The sequence below is a fragment of the Aquila chrysaetos genome, chromosome 8, assembly GCF_900496995.4.
Source record: "Aquila chrysaetos chrysaetos chromosome 8, bAquChr1.4, whole genome shotgun sequence".
Lineage (NCBI taxonomy): Eukaryota > Metazoa > Chordata > Aves > Accipitriformes > Accipitridae > Aquila > Aquila chrysaetos.
In genome coordinates this window covers 24,976,574-24,992,000 of record NC_044011.1, presented here as the reverse complement: position 1 = coordinate 24,992,000, position 15,427 = coordinate 24,976,574, and the positions used below count along the sequence as shown (strand labels likewise).

The 15,427-nt window shown below is 37.7% G+C and overlaps 1 protein-coding gene across 6 annotated transcripts in view; it reads right to left on the bottom strand.

Annotated features, from left to right (window-relative positions):
- Window positions 1-1,073: 1,073 nt before the first annotated feature.
- Window positions 1,074-15,427, bottom strand: part of ARHGAP18 (Rho GTPase activating protein 18) — a 99,439-nt gene continuing 85,085 nt past the window's right edge. For all 6 annotated transcript variants that reach the window (XM_030022275.2, XM_030022273.2, XM_030022272.2 and 3 more), the window contains 5 exons: window positions 14,185-14,391; window positions 13,237-13,383; window positions 7,413-7,537; window positions 6,144-6,205; window positions 1,074-3,463 (listed from right to left, as the gene is read on the bottom strand). In XM_030022275.2, coding sequence (XP_029878135.1) covers window positions 3,372-3,463; window positions 6,144-6,205; window positions 7,413-7,537; window positions 13,237-13,383; window positions 14,185-14,391 — 633 coding nt within the window. In that variant the 3' untranslated portion in view covers window positions 1,074-3,371. The remainder of the gene's footprint in view (window positions 3,464-6,143; window positions 6,206-7,412; window positions 7,538-13,236; window positions 13,384-14,184; window positions 14,392-15,427) is intronic.

The window sequence follows — 15,427 nt, the reverse complement described above, 5'->3', positions numbered from 1 at the left end:
CCATTCGTCTTCGCGCTCCCTGCTGCCCTGAAACCTCACCAGCACACTCACACCTGCTGCTTGTTGACCTGCAACATGAGAAAAACCTGCCATGCTGCTTCCTACCTCACTGCTGCTCACACAGGGGGCAGCTGGTTGGGATGACAGCCACCGCCTTAGCACCCATGGATATCCAGGGATGACGTGCACTTCACGCAAGGTGGGGAAGTACAGGAGGTTATGGAAAATGAGTGCAAACTCCTTGGTCTTTGAAGAGGACAGGCAGTGTGAGAAAAGTGTCAACACCCCACGCAAGCATTGTGGACCCTCTCGCAACTCCCCCCGCTCCTGCCCCAGTATACATTGGAGAATGATTTTTGAGCACAAAACCATCCTTACATGCTCCACAACATCCACGCAGTGGTACGAGGGGCCACCGCCTGCTTCCCCGCTCCTTCCTTCCCCCCAGCCCAGTCTTGCAGTGTGAGCAGAGCACCAGGAGTGTGTCCGGCACAGGCTTTGGCTGCACTGGACGCATCCCCGCCGCTCTGTCTGCACAGGGTTGCACACTAAGTGTTAAGTCAATTAATCTGTCAGCTGGGTGAAAAAAAACATGCAGGTGGGTTTCCCAAGTGTCAGTCAAACAACAATGGGTTGCCAAATTGCCGCAAATAAGCAACCCACGCAGCATTGTCTTCTTAATTATAAAAGATTCTTATCAGCTTACCTGAATGTGTTTTGGACTTCCCCCTTGTGCCCTAATTTAACTTTTTAATTATGAGGAATTAAGAGCTAGTATTTTCAATAAGTGCTGAGAGGGTTGCTGTTCCCTCACATATACCCAGTAAGCGTTACATTATGGATTTAGCTAAGGTGTGCTGTGATTGCAGCAAAGTTTTAAACTTCTGGCCAGTATTTCCTTTTCCAGTAGGCATTCATGTTGCAAGACTCTTAACTTATCAATGTCTCTTTTTATACACAAAACTACAAACTACCTACAAAGATATAAAGTGTGAAATTAAAAAATAATCACCGCTTAGTGTCAATTGTGTAGGTTTTACATACAAACAAAAGAATTCAAATGAGAAAAGAAGTCAGAAAAAACAACATTTAATTATAAAAGAGCGCTTTAAATTAAAAAAGATAATGGCACTAAACCAGAAACAAAGTTATTTAAGAGATCATAGCCACAGGGCGGTTGTAATTTTATACTGAAACTGTACAGCTGTTCCTATCATCTGCACTTTGCTCCTGATTAAAATAACATCTAGAGTTCCAGTAACAAGTACTCTTTTACAGAACTATAATGTATTATGAAAACACACATCATTTTTGTATTACATGGCAAAACCCCCTTATATTTATTACACTGGATTAATAAATATTTGCCTAAGCATTGTACTGTTTTTCTACTCTACTCCTTACATTTAAAGAACAGGGAGTGTGGTTTGTTCTATTGACAAAAGTGATTTGTCTTACAGGGTTTGCCCATAGTGGCACAGTGCTATACCATGCAGGGGTACCCAACACAATGGAGCATTGAGGGCAGTACAGTCACATTAGAACAACTTCCTATTTTATCCATCCTGCTTTTGAGAATCCTTCAATGCTTCCTTTCCATATGAAGACAGCCTTTGACTTTAAAAAACACTAAATACTTACACCCCCAAAATTGTTCATATGCTGTGGATAACTAATCAGTAGATGTCTAATTTTTCTATGACCTTTCAGAGTTCTCTTCCACTGCTTATATATAAAAGGGAGAGTTTCAGTGGTTACTTTGGGAACAAAACAGTCAGGGCCTGTATTCAAAGCTCAGCAGAAAGGCCCTTTATTCCTTTAATCAGCTTTGATCACGTAGAAAAATGTAATTCAGTCCTTGATTGTATGTAGAATATTCCCTATGAGGTCAATATAATTCTGTCTGTGCACTGAAAGAAAATATTTCATTCCAAGGATATAATTTCACAGTAGTTATATTTCAGGTAGTCAGCATGTAGGTGTGAGCACTTAAGCACGGCTGAGCTAGTTTACAAATAAACTGTAAAGCAGTACACAAGTTAGTGAGCCCAAAGTGTTGCTGTGGGACTGGGGCTCTGGAGCTACAGTCCACAGCTCTTTGTGCTGCAACAAGCCACGTCAGTCTGTAATTCATTATCAGTGAATCCCACAGGGAGCTTTCAGTCCTTCCCTCCAAAGAGAAGGATTTGCAATAGTTCACCATTGGACTATTAATTTTTGAAGGGGTTTACACAGCATCTATCAGCATAAGGGAAATCAGAACTTGATTTCTAGCATCATCCAGGACAGACCAGATATAAAGCTGGTGGCAGATAAAATCCAAAAAGCCTATGTGAACTCCACAGTAGACCTTTACACTGATTTTGAGTGAAAGGTTTGGTGGTTTGCTATCTATGAAATTTAGACAACAGTTTCCCTCCACAGTTATTTTATTCCTCCTGAAAGGTTTTATTGTGCTAGTAATTGGCAGGTTTTGGCAGTTCACAAAATGCAATCTATGAGATGTCCAAAAAACCTGAAACCAGTGTATGTAACATGGCTGCATACATTTCAGCATCATTGCTGAAAAACCTAAAGGTCTTTCTAGTGCATGACAATATTCCAGAAAGGACGCTGCCAAGAGTGGTGAGCTTTAAAAATTACTCACCTTGTCACATGATCCTTTCTTTTTTCTTTTTTTTTTTTTAAATAATCTCAAGAATACAATCAACTGGAATAAGAATAAAAAATATTTAAAAGATCTAGCAAAAAAGCTGCATAGAAAGCATTTTCACAGTTGTTTTTAAATAGTTTTCATCAAACTTTACCTAGAAAGTGAACAGAATTAGGACTTCCAAAGACAAAATATATTGCATTGCAGTTTTTTCCTGTGAATTTCACACTTACTTGGGAATTCATTACTGGTTTTAGGTATTTTTAATACTGTACCATTCAGAAGTGCTGATCAGGATTTGGTTCTCCAGTGTACTAGCACTGTAAAGACCTATATGAACACACAATTCCACACAAACAGATTGTAGATCTCTAATATAAAGAGGTTAAACATCTGTTTGAAAAATAAATTCTTCTGAAACAAGACCTACCAGATGGGAGGTAGATTAGTGCCATTAAAATATTTAAGGTACTTTTTCCCATTTCAAATGTGAGTGGGAAAACTGTGCTATCTCCAAAATTTTGCTGCAGCTAAAACTGAAAATTTACTGGTAAACACTGTTGGGTTCCCATCACTTTTTTTTTTTTTTTCCCTAACTGGATAAGGTTCTATTAATATATATAACACAGTTGAATGTTGAAAGGACACAGTATCCCTTTGAAACATTCAGCCTTACAGAGTAAGTCCACAGGTTGTTCTTTTGCCATTAGTTGTAAGCTTAGCTCTGCTTAGATTTTATAACCCACTCAGCATTTGGGTTGAGCTGGTATAGGTCCTTCATGTAGGTATTATCATCAAGGCAGCGTTCTCCTAGAAACAGAAGAGATATGTGATTACATCAGTACCTAAAAAGAAAGGAAACAACGTACAAAGTTTCTGTCAGTGTTTTATTCCATTTAGGTTTTCAAGCCCTTTCTGTGGTATTAAACAAAGGACAATGCAGCGAAAACCTAGAAGTGCTCTTTCCCGTCCTATCTGTCCTGGGGAGGAAGGGGGACAGAGGAAGAAGGAAGGAGAATAGGGGCTGTGCCACCTCTGTGGCATGTTCTAGGTCAAATTCTTCACACAGACCACGCACATGGGAGCTCCCCACTGCGAAGGTTTAGGAAAAAAGGAGCAATGCCCTGGTCCTCTTGTGGTTAAATCCAAACACTATGTTCACCTTTGCATAGAAGCTCATGAAAATTTCAGGTTATTTTCCCCTTCTTAAATGCAAAGTTTGAGCAAGGTTTGTCCCTGCTAAGAAGGTGTTACTTCCTATCCTGCTCCTCTTGGTCACCTGTTCTGCGTAGCACTTCTAATGGTTACTGTCCTAGGGGGGAAAAGTAGTACAGTGCTCTTGGTGCACTACAAGCAACTATTTATGTCTAGTAGCTATGATGAAAATAGCATATGCTGATCCATCAAGATCTGCGCACTCTTCCCATTCCCCTGCAGGCAAAGCATTACCTCATGCATGTGCAGCTCTACATCAAAGCCCCTCTCCTACTCCACTATGCAAGTGATTGGCGTAGATGGCTCGTGTGCCAGCCAGACGTTTCCAGCACATGTGCTCCTGAAGCAGGAGGCAAGCAGAGGTGTGATGCTGCAGGTGGGTTTGTCTACGAGCTCTTTGGACTACCTGCGCAGAGCAGGCAAGGAGGCAAGACTCCCCGCTCAAGCAAGCTTGGTCTCCATCTGCTACCTCTCAATCTGTTCTCCTTGCCAGGTGGCAGCCTGACTTCCCTCCAGGATTTTTATCCCAACCTACATGACCTGTACTGCCCATGCTGCTGAACTAGGCCCTCTCCCCCACACAGTGCAGCATGTTCAGGCAGTGAGAGAACAGGGACAGTAGTTTGCCATGTCCCTATCCAGTCCCGGTCACAAAGCAATGGCAGAAGTTCCGTTCAGTGTCTTGAAGCCCAACAGTGTACTGAGTACTCAGGTAATGTCTGGAGACTTCAGCAGCTCCATCTGCTAGGGGACAGGATCGCAGCACTGTGCATGTTACAATAATGAGCGTAAGTGTAAGCATATGAGTATATCACGAGCCTGTCAAGTCTTCTCCCTTTTGGGCTCCCTCTACATGAGTCAGTCACGTCGGGCAGAGAGAGAGAAATGGCAAAGATCAGGACAGCTGGTTTACTTAAACCTGTACAGCAGGTTAAAGTCAGGGAGTTTCTCTTATCTCAACTGAGAGTATCAGTAAGGACTAGTATTTGTAAGGGCTGATTAAAATTGAAATTGTCTGGAAGTAAACTGTTCAGAGAGAGGAAACATCTAAGCTTTCTACCTCATTTCATAACAAAACAGATCTGCAACTAGCCATGTCTTTTCTCTCAGAGATATACAATTTCTGTCACGTGTTTAAAGTGATAGTAGGTTGTTCCAGTTTCACTGGAATTCTGTTACAAAAACTTTTTTCTACAATGATTACACCTCTGTACAGCAAACAAGATACTCCTCTCCTTTAAAAGAGTCTTACATCTGGGATCACAACCTGCTTTAACAGGCATAGCAAATGTACGTACATACTGGATAGACAAAAGAGCATATAATACATTAATCTGGCATCCACCTATCTTAGTCACTTCTTTTTTGCCATCAGACTTAGTAAAAACACTAAAACGTATCTGTTGTAGGGAACATGGGAGAGTGTTATTTTTAATTTCCTTCAAGTCTTTTGGTTTAGACACAAACACACAAAAATCAATTTAAAATAGTGATTAGGTAAAAAGGAAAAATGCTAGAAGTAGCAATTTACGTACAGGATTTAAACTTGCAGAGTACAGAATTACCAGGTATTCATGGAATTTTATAACTTCAAATAAATTTTAACGGGTCACGGTTAATAAGAAAAAAGTAAATGTAAGTCCAATACTGGTTTCTAGTTATCTTTTTTTTTTTTCTGAGCATATGAAAAATACTGTGATTAGAAACTGATTCCCAATGCAAGAATATTTTTGCATTCGTTGAAGAAAATTTCAGAACCGTGTTCAAAATTATCCTTTGACATTAACCTTGCTGATCTTCTATTTGCTTTAATCAAGAGGGTCTGGAAGACAGAGCAGGAAAGACTAACCACTGGAAAATTTTATCACTAGGTCATCTTTCTGGCTGAGCTTTTTTTTCCCCAAAAGAACCTGCAAGCAACGCTCAAATGCAGAGCACGAAGGACTGTAAGTTCACTTATTATGCCTCAATACAAAGAGATGAATAAGATGAACTTCAAGCACCTTCCTATCCAACCTTTCTGTGCTTCTTCACTGTACATACATATCAGGAACACCTGTTACAGCTGCTGCCTTCCTCTGGGAGAGGTAATAAGATACTACTAATATGACGGTCACATCAACATCTCTGCTTCCTTCTCCCCAAGGTTAACTGTCTTCCTTAGTGTCAGGGAGAGCTAGGGACATGAATAAAAATGCAACCACAGTGAAGCCCATGGACAACATGCCAAGGAATCTTATTCTAGCAAAAGAAGTTGTTCAGAAGTCATTCTTACCAATATTTCCTCCTATTTCATAAAGAAAGACCTCTTCTTTCTTGAGTGTTTGGACATTTCCACTGTCAGGAACAAAACACAACGAATAACTATATTGCGAAAGAGCTTGAACATCAGCCACTTAGACATGTCTGGGAGAAATTCTGCTAATTAAGATCAGCAGTGTACCTGTCATAAACCCTTCTTGTTATACTCATTTACTGATACAGTAAGTGAACAAGAATACCCTTGCATACTAGTGCAAATGAATAGTCCTGCAAGTGAGCAATAAGCTATAGAAAAGGTAAAATAAGATAGATGTGGGGTTTAGAAAAGAATTCTATTGTTATTAGCAAGTAGCCTGATATTTACTCTCTGATTTTTATTTCACTGCTGCTGCAAAAATAAGTATTACCCTCAAGCACTTCATATTTCTGAAAAAGCCTTATGGTTGGGTGGGAGAAACCACACCCTTGCTGGTTTTAGTTTTGCTGCAACTAAAAGAAGTAAAAAACAGACAGTGGAAGAATAAAGTCCCTGTATTACAAAGGGATTCTATTATTCTCACTGCTTAATTGTAATAATATATGCTAAGGAATAGATAGAAAATAACATTCTGTCAAAAGTGTAAACCTCTAAAAACAGCATTTAGGAAAAAGCAGCTTCTTAATCTCAACTAGGGTACCATATTATTGCTTTAGTATGAATAGTTATATATGATGCACACGTGTTAAATATTGTTTTTTTGCTAAGTCTATTCTGATGTCTTACTTTGCTCATATTTATATAAAAAACAGATGTAAAAGCTTAATTAAAACTTCTCCCTTTCTAAATGGATTTGGGTGACTCAAATGTAGGTTTGCTTTTAAATCACTGCACATGCATGACATTTGCACATATTTATATCCCAATATCTATACTGTTGCTGTATATAAATGCATTTCTTTACAAAATATTTTCTCTTTTCCTCATTCCTTTATTTCTTAGACTTATTTTCTTGAAGTTCCCTTCTGTCTTGTCCCCAGAAAGTTACAAAACTATTCCTGACCCATCAGATTAAATAGCAGTTAATTTTTTACTAACGGCACTCATGTATTCCTGAAGGCTTTGTGAGCTTTAATGACATTAGGAGCATTAAGTTAATTCCTCAAGCATGTATTCTAATGGCTAAATTCGTGCAAAAAGTTCATGAACTCACCTGGACTTAAAGTATTTTAAAACTTTCTTCTTGATGTAATATATGAAAAGCCACTTCTCTGAAATGATAACAAAACAAAAATGTGTTTGTACCTTTTCTGGCTGAGAAACCTGGCTACTATATCACCAGCTTTCAGTTCTTCTGTCAGCTGTATTGCCATGGAAACTTTTGAAAGATGAGGTGCTTGCACCCGTATCACTCCCTGAGGAACATCAGCCTGCAAAGCAATAAGGGTGTTAGAACAAAGCTGCTAGCAGCTGGCTTTGATGAGCTTCTCAAAATACAGTATGGAATAAGTAACTTAGTACAGTGCTCTGTACTTAACTACTATCTACTACACTTCACTGCAGAAATATGGTAACTACATAGTAATTCAGTAAATTACATCAGACCTTCAAATCTCTTTTTAACAGCAGGGAGAACTTTAGAACAAAAGAACAGCCATGTTTAATTATTTTTCAAAGATGTTAAGAATAACAATAACAATAACTGCTATATTAAGAACACACTTTGGTATGATAAGAAGCAGATGAGATTGATATGGAAAAGACTTGCTGCAGGCATGAAAGCCAGGCAACCCTCCTCCCCCCGCCCCCCGCCAAACTTCCAGAAGAAACCTTTCCAGTTTCATTTAATCTGAATTTCATGCCAAAAGAAGAAATCACAAAGTATTCACAGGTCAGTCTACTTTAAGTGATTCTTCTTTTCAAATATCATTTCCTTTTAAAACAGATTTTCACTACTGCAGCTTTTTCTCCCTATTTTTTATTCTCCAGAATACATTCAGCTAGTCAACCTGCAGGTCTGACTACATAATGGATTTGTATTTTATTTCAACCCAAAAATCCTTGATGATGAATATCAATCATATTAGTTACAGAGAAGGAGGGCTCCAAAGGACAGTTTTTCTGTTCAACTTGCAGTACATGACATCTGAAGTTACAAAAGGCATAATTTATTTGTGAATAAGGTCCTAATTTCTGTTCCTGGAAATCTTGAGGTAATTTTTCTATTCGTATTACATTACCATTTACCCAAATGTACTCATTTTGATAGGAAAAGAAATGTAAGAGTCTCAGTAGTCAACGTTGATTATGACAGTTCATTCTCTTCTTTCCCCCCCCTATTTACTGCAATTGTAAGGCTGAACATTTCTTCTTCCATAATCAATGAACAAATCTGGGCACCTGTGAATCTAGAATAGCGTCTCTGAAACCATCAGAGTTAAACGAATATAGAACAAGTATAAACGTGAGCGGAATCAGAAGCACAGCTCACTGAGAAAGCTAAAGGCTCGTTACTATACAAGTGATGAGCTATGGTAAGTAATTTTAACCAAACAATCCTTCTATATCCAGTCTTATTATTTATTGATTTAAAAATACTAGGCATAATAACTATTTATGTCTAAAGCATTAAGAATCACCAAATTGAGAATTTGGTTCGTAGTAATTGTGGAATCAAAGATTTGTAAGATTGCAATAGATCTCGAAGAGCAACTCCCTACACGTATCCCTAAATTTGTGAAATCTGTTCTTTAAGGCCTCCACCTATGGAAACAGTGGCTGTAGCCATCTGCTAGGAAGTTAACTCCTGCTTAAAAATCTTTTGCCTCTTTCCAAACTGTTGGGACCTTGGTAAAAGGAAAGGAAACTTTTAAGGATGAAATGGTTATTTACAGATGTCCCTAGCTAGTCTTTCATCAAATTCAGCATGGTAAATTTAAATTGGTTTTCATTTTTGTATACATTTGTGTATCATTTTCTCTCAGTTGATTTTAATGGATTTTTTCCAACTTTCAGCTGAATAACAGGATTGGTTTTTTGTCTATACAGCAGGCATATGATAAATGATTTAAAAACCTGCCTGCTTTGAGTATATGAGAGAAAGAACAAGAAATGTCCACAGAGCTGTAACATTATGGTCACAGATCAAACAGAATAATTACTTTGTTTATTCAGACAGAATCATTATTAGCTCAGCTAACGAATGCATTTTGCCAGTTTCACCACCTGCATTTACAGAGCTCATGCTCAGCTGCACAATATGTTCATGGTGCCGAACTATAGAGAGAACAGATACTGAGCATCCTCTAGCCCATGCACTGTGCAAGTTGGTAGGAAAGAAAACGTGGCCATAAAACATCTAGGAATAGAGTCACAGAAGGATCTGTTCTCTGCACAGGACAGTTCAAAACATCCAGGTTAGGAGTCCGCGTCACAACATATAAGCCAAGTACCTATAAGGTGATTGACAATATGCTGAAGGGTGGGTCACCTATACTATTTCGTTTGCGAGTCCCCTCTCCTGCCTCACAGGCTCTCTCAGGACGAGGTCTACAACACTGAAACCTCTGGCTGAGTTAGGTACTTGCACACTTTAAAAACCTGAAGATAGATACATCTGTAGTTGATGGAAAATACACTGGCCTACAACAGTTAGTCTGTAGCAGGCACAGCAGTCACCTGTGAGGTACTCATCTTCTTTCAAACCCTTTCTTTTCAGAGGCAATTGAATCTATAAATCACAAAAGAACTGCAGCTGCTTGGCTATAGGATCTGGGGTGGGTCTCTTCCAGATTCTCCTGTTCCATTTTGCATGACACGCGTAAATATTCCTTGGGCTAGATGAAGAGAGGAATGAAGTGACTATGCAGCATTTTCACTAATGACTCGATGATGGAATATAATATACACTTATTAAATGTGCGAATGATATCAAGCAGGAATGGGACAAGAGCATTATGAAGAACAAAACTAGAATTCAAAAGGATCTTGCTACATGGGAGACAAAGTCCGAAAAGAAATGTGATGCAGTTGTTCTCTCTGAACTGCAAAGCGTTGCACCTGGTTTGGGACAAAAAAATGTAAAACTATATAAAGAGGAATGATTTAGCAGGTAGCAATTTTTTTAGTAAATAAGCTGGCACTGCAGTGGATAACAAATTCAGCAAGAGTCAGTAACATTACACTGTGAAAATTCAAACAGGTTATGCAAACGGAACGGCTATGGGATACAATGGTTATTCTAACCTGTATTAGATAAGCCCAGTAGCATCGCATTGTGCTGCTAACATGACTGCTCCTTTTTTTGGAACAATTGCAACATATAGAGGAATACAATGACAGATGGTATTAAATCTGGCTAATGCTAGTAGGTAAATTTCCGATCCTGAGGGCATCCTCCTTTGCCTGGCTAGAGCATTATGCACCAGAACAGCAATATAAAGACTTAATCCCTAACACTAACTTGGGGCCATAGGTATGCATAGGTATCCTGAAAAGCAATTAACACTCATGAGCCCTCTAATAGTAACCACTCTTGACTAACCCTCATGAGCCCTCTAATATTAACCACTCTCACCACTGTACAGAGATCTTGCCCCAAATTTGCAGCAAATGCTATTTAACCTCTGTCTTAAAAGGGGAAATGTGATTGACAGTGAGGCCTCATCAGAGATAAGATGAAATTTTATCCAAATGAGCTGACTGCCATTAAGAATGCAGATAGTGAGGTATTTCTGGAAAGTATGGAAGTGACTCAAGCTCCTGTCCATTTATGTTTAATCATGTGGGTGCCACAGTATGTGGTAGAAAATGGCAACTTTTACTAAGTTTTTATTCAGCTGCACGCAAAATAATTAGCTCTCAAAAGTCTCAAACAGTTTTCACTGGAGTGGGGATTCACCACAAGCCTGGGTGCCTCACTTGCCATCTATTAGTGAAATGCAGCTCAGGAACTGCACAGGAAAATCACCTCAATTTCAAATTAAGGTAGTATAAATTGAAAATTGGGGGAAAAAAAACACAACAAATTTTCCTTAAAGAATGAGACGATGTTTTACTTGGAAAAATGTATAAAATTGTAATACAAAATGAAGCCATATCAATTTGTGAATATGATTTTAAGAATAATATGTTCTCAGACACCCAGATTACTGAATGCTCCCAATAAGCATGAAGGATTTGTGAAAAACTGTACCATTTAATTTTGAAGAAAATCCCCACAGAATTCTAGGGCTTAAAAAAAAAATTATTGAATAGTAATTTTACATTTACATTTGAGTAAGAATGTATTGCATGAGACTTCAGCCCTAACTCCCCAGTGGATTAAAAGGCATATTTTACTCTAAAAGACAAAGAGCACTGAATTACAAAAAAATCCCATACTTGAAGTTGCAACAGCATTTGCCTATTTCAGTGTATTTGCTGTTATTTCTATGTTGAACAGGGGATGGCAGTATTAAGTGTGATCTCATCATAACTCAACTGAATTGTATTCAAAGAATTCTTTTCTTATTAGACAGCATAAACCAAATGTCAGTGTTTAATTAGCTTTATTTTAAAATTGTAAGTAAGTCCTCATTCTGTGTACAGATTCCTTCATATAGATAGATATCAAAGTAAGGCAAAGTGATGCCAGGGAATTAATTAATTTTGGACATTAAGAGATGTGTCAAATATTGCATAAAAAATTAGGTAGGAACACTGAAATATAAGTCTCCAGCAGATATTGGATGCAGTTGTCCAAAGGATCCAGCTATTTGCACATTCAAAACAAAAGGCATACTTGCAAGATCAAACCAGGCAGATTTGAGGGATATCATAGCATATTAATTTGCCATATTCTATTTTTTGGCTTAATAGCTTAAAAAAATGCCTTTATTAGAATATGACAACCCTTTTCTGTAAACAGTTTGCCATACATATACTTGATAAGAAAAACAGACCATTCGGACCAATGCATTTTTACAAGCTACCACAAGATGTCTCTAATTCACCAGAATCTTCAATATGACTTCAACCCACAAGGTGGTATTTTCATACCACCTAAATCTGATATGCATTAATTATGTTATCAGGATACACATATTTGGTGTTATGTGTTTATGTATTTAAAATAACTTTGGAATCATGTATTTCAAATGCATTATAATTAACATACCATACTGTACAGGCTAATGAGCTTCAAAAAATTGTAATTACTAACTTCATTGAAATCGCAAATAATAAGCAATTTCAAGGTACATGAGATATATTTTTGAAAAGCTTCAGTGTCGGCGGGAACAGTGCAATTAAAGTATTTCTAAAGTACAGGAAAAATTAACACTATAATGCCACAGGATTTTTTTTTTCATTGTAAAGAATGTGTGAAGAGTGTTACACTGAAATTTATGCCTTGACATCACTGATGGGGCTGGCAGAAGTCAATTACCTAATGGAGAGATACTGAATTGTAGATTATATCTAGAGGGGTAAGTTGGGAGTAGACACTTGGACAACAGCTGCATAAGAAGCAGTTTACCAGTTATTTACATTTGTTTCATCCTTCGGGCTTTCTTGGAGTGGGCAGGTTGTGCATGCTCTAGCATGCTCCACTTTACAAGGAATAGTTAAAGATTCATTGAGGCAAAGAGTTCAGTGGTTTGGGAACTCCTGTAGAAGGAAGGAGGATTAAATGCTCGCTTTGTTTCCAAACACTCTTAAATATCCAATAGTGTAATCTAGATACTTGTTTTTTAAGTAAACACATGGTCTGCTGTGACTTCCATTGGGCACCAATGCATCTAAACATGGGTACAGTAATACTGAGTGTTGCCACAACACTTGCTCCCACTACAGATACAGACCTAATGTACTTTTGTTTCACATGCCCAAGTTGAAACAACCTGTGGGATGTAATTTTTTAGAATATAAATATTTTGAAAAATCTGGGAAAACAAACAAACAAACAAACAAACAGCCCAACCCTCTAAATGTGTCATATTGGTAACCCATAAACTATGAAACCCATATTAACTTGCTAAATATTGAAATTCTCAGTTAAATAAATGTAGATATCCCCTCTGCTATATTCACTTTTTCACTAGCGATGATAGTCTTATTAATAAAGTATTTCAGCCATATATTTCCTTACATCATTAGGGGTCTTCTCCTGTTTCTCATGCTTTTCCCGGTCATATGCCATCTTTTTCAGAAGCTTCTTCATAGCTTTGTCCTTCTTCTCCTTCTTCTGGCTTTCAGTGTTTTGTTTTCTCACTTGGTTAACAATAAACTTAGGAATCTATATGAATATAGATAGTAAGTATGAATATCTACATAATTTCCTTAAGCAACTAACTTATCAAAACTTTGTAAATTGACAGATAGAACTCGAAAAAATAGTATTTATTTCCAGTAATAATTAAAGATTCAAATAATATAAAGCTGTGAAGCAATTTAAAAACCACTCCAATTGTGATGTTACACTCCATTCAGTAAGCTCTCAGGGGAACAGAGGTGGAATCATGCAGTGTTTTTACTTTCCTCAGCCAAAGAAATTCACTCAACACTTAGTCTGTACAACGGTGAGAACTTTTCCTCAGATGCAGCAAAGGTCAAAACTGCTTAAAAGTTGCTGATGAACAACAAAGCCTGAACTTCTCCAGTCTGTCTAAGTTAGAGCTTTGCTTGAGACCATGACACAACTTCATGCTTTACCAAAACACATTTTATATAATATGAAGTTTGGCCCAAAAGGGAAATGAACTAAACCACTGTGTTTCCTGCTAATATCTCTAAGCAGAAAAGAAAAAATTCCTCATAACAATGTATACAGATATGCCAGATACAAAGATCTCCCAGGGACTTATTTTTGAGTTCACATGTGGTATATACAATATAAAAACTCTGACCATCAGAGCTTAACTCTACCATAAGAGGTAATGATTCTGTTTCGCTCCCAGAAGAGTTACCTATGATCAAGAACCCAGCTGGATGGGGCAGATCTTTCTCTAAATCATGGAAATAAGTTCATATTACTTCTTTGTTCAGATGCCTTGTTTGCAAAATGTATGATTCCCCCGCCCCTTAAGAATACACTTACTGTCCAGAGAAGTTTTTGGTACTGAATCATAAATCGCATGACATTTGCTGTTCCAGCTGCCATAACAAACTCGCTTTGTTCAATAGTCTTCGAGCCAAACCCATGAAACGTGAAAAGGTTTGGGGCCATCACCATTGCAACATTCTTTAACGTCATTTTATTTTTGTCTCGATGATCAATTACCCTTTGGAGGAATTCAAGCAGTACCTGAAATAAGAGCAGAACTTACAGCTCAACTCTGCACATGAAAAAGTTAAGAGTGAAACATGATGTTACATATTTTTGGAAAAAGCTCTTCATTCTTAATAAAAACACATTAAAAGCAATCAATAATAGGAAGCATAGAAATATATGTTCAAAAGACTGTAATGCAAGTTTTGCTTCCTTGAAGTAATGAAGTAAACCATTCTCGTTATTTTTGCAGATAACTTTTTCAAAAGCATTCAGGTGACTTCAAAGCCCTGCATAGTAAGATTTTTTTCAAATCCCTCGTGTAGATGCCTAAGTAGCATCCCACAGATGCTTGTGAAAAATTACTGTTAGCTTTTCTTAAACTGAAAGTGAACACAATAGTGCCAGCTGTCATGGTTATGGAAACATGGAGTGGCTAGCTCTGTAAGGTAAGCAATTCATGAGTAAACCACTGCATTGTGAATGACAGGTAGCCAGTTAGAAACTGACAATCTTCAATTAATTCAGTTCCAGATATCTGTAACTCAACTCAGGAGCCCTCCTGACTGCCTCCACACAGTAAATAAACTAAAAAAAAAAAAAAAAAAAGTCACATTTGAACAATAAGACCTAATGGGATTTTTTTGCCTGTAATAGAAGATGTTCTGCACCCTACACAAATCCTGCAAATTCATTTTTGATTGTAGCAATTTTAATAGCAAGCATATTCTGAAAAAGATGAATAGCTTTGCTACAAAAGGACAAGCCCAAATTGGAAAACTCCATGTAACGTGCTGCAAATACCAATAGGAAGTGTAAATTCCTAGCTTATGGAGAGTAGAAACAAACAGCACAGAGAAAAGTGGGGAATAAAAATGAAGAGCTATACCCATTTCATAAAAGCAAACTCTTATCCATAGTATTCTAACACTGTTTATTTTTTACATTGGAAACAATGACTGCTGCTGCAAAAAAAGGAATGAAACTTGTAAGAAAAAAGGTCGCTCACTGAGAGATTATTATTGCAATCTCCTGGAAAAAATTCAAGTCACATTCTTAGAAGTCATTTGGG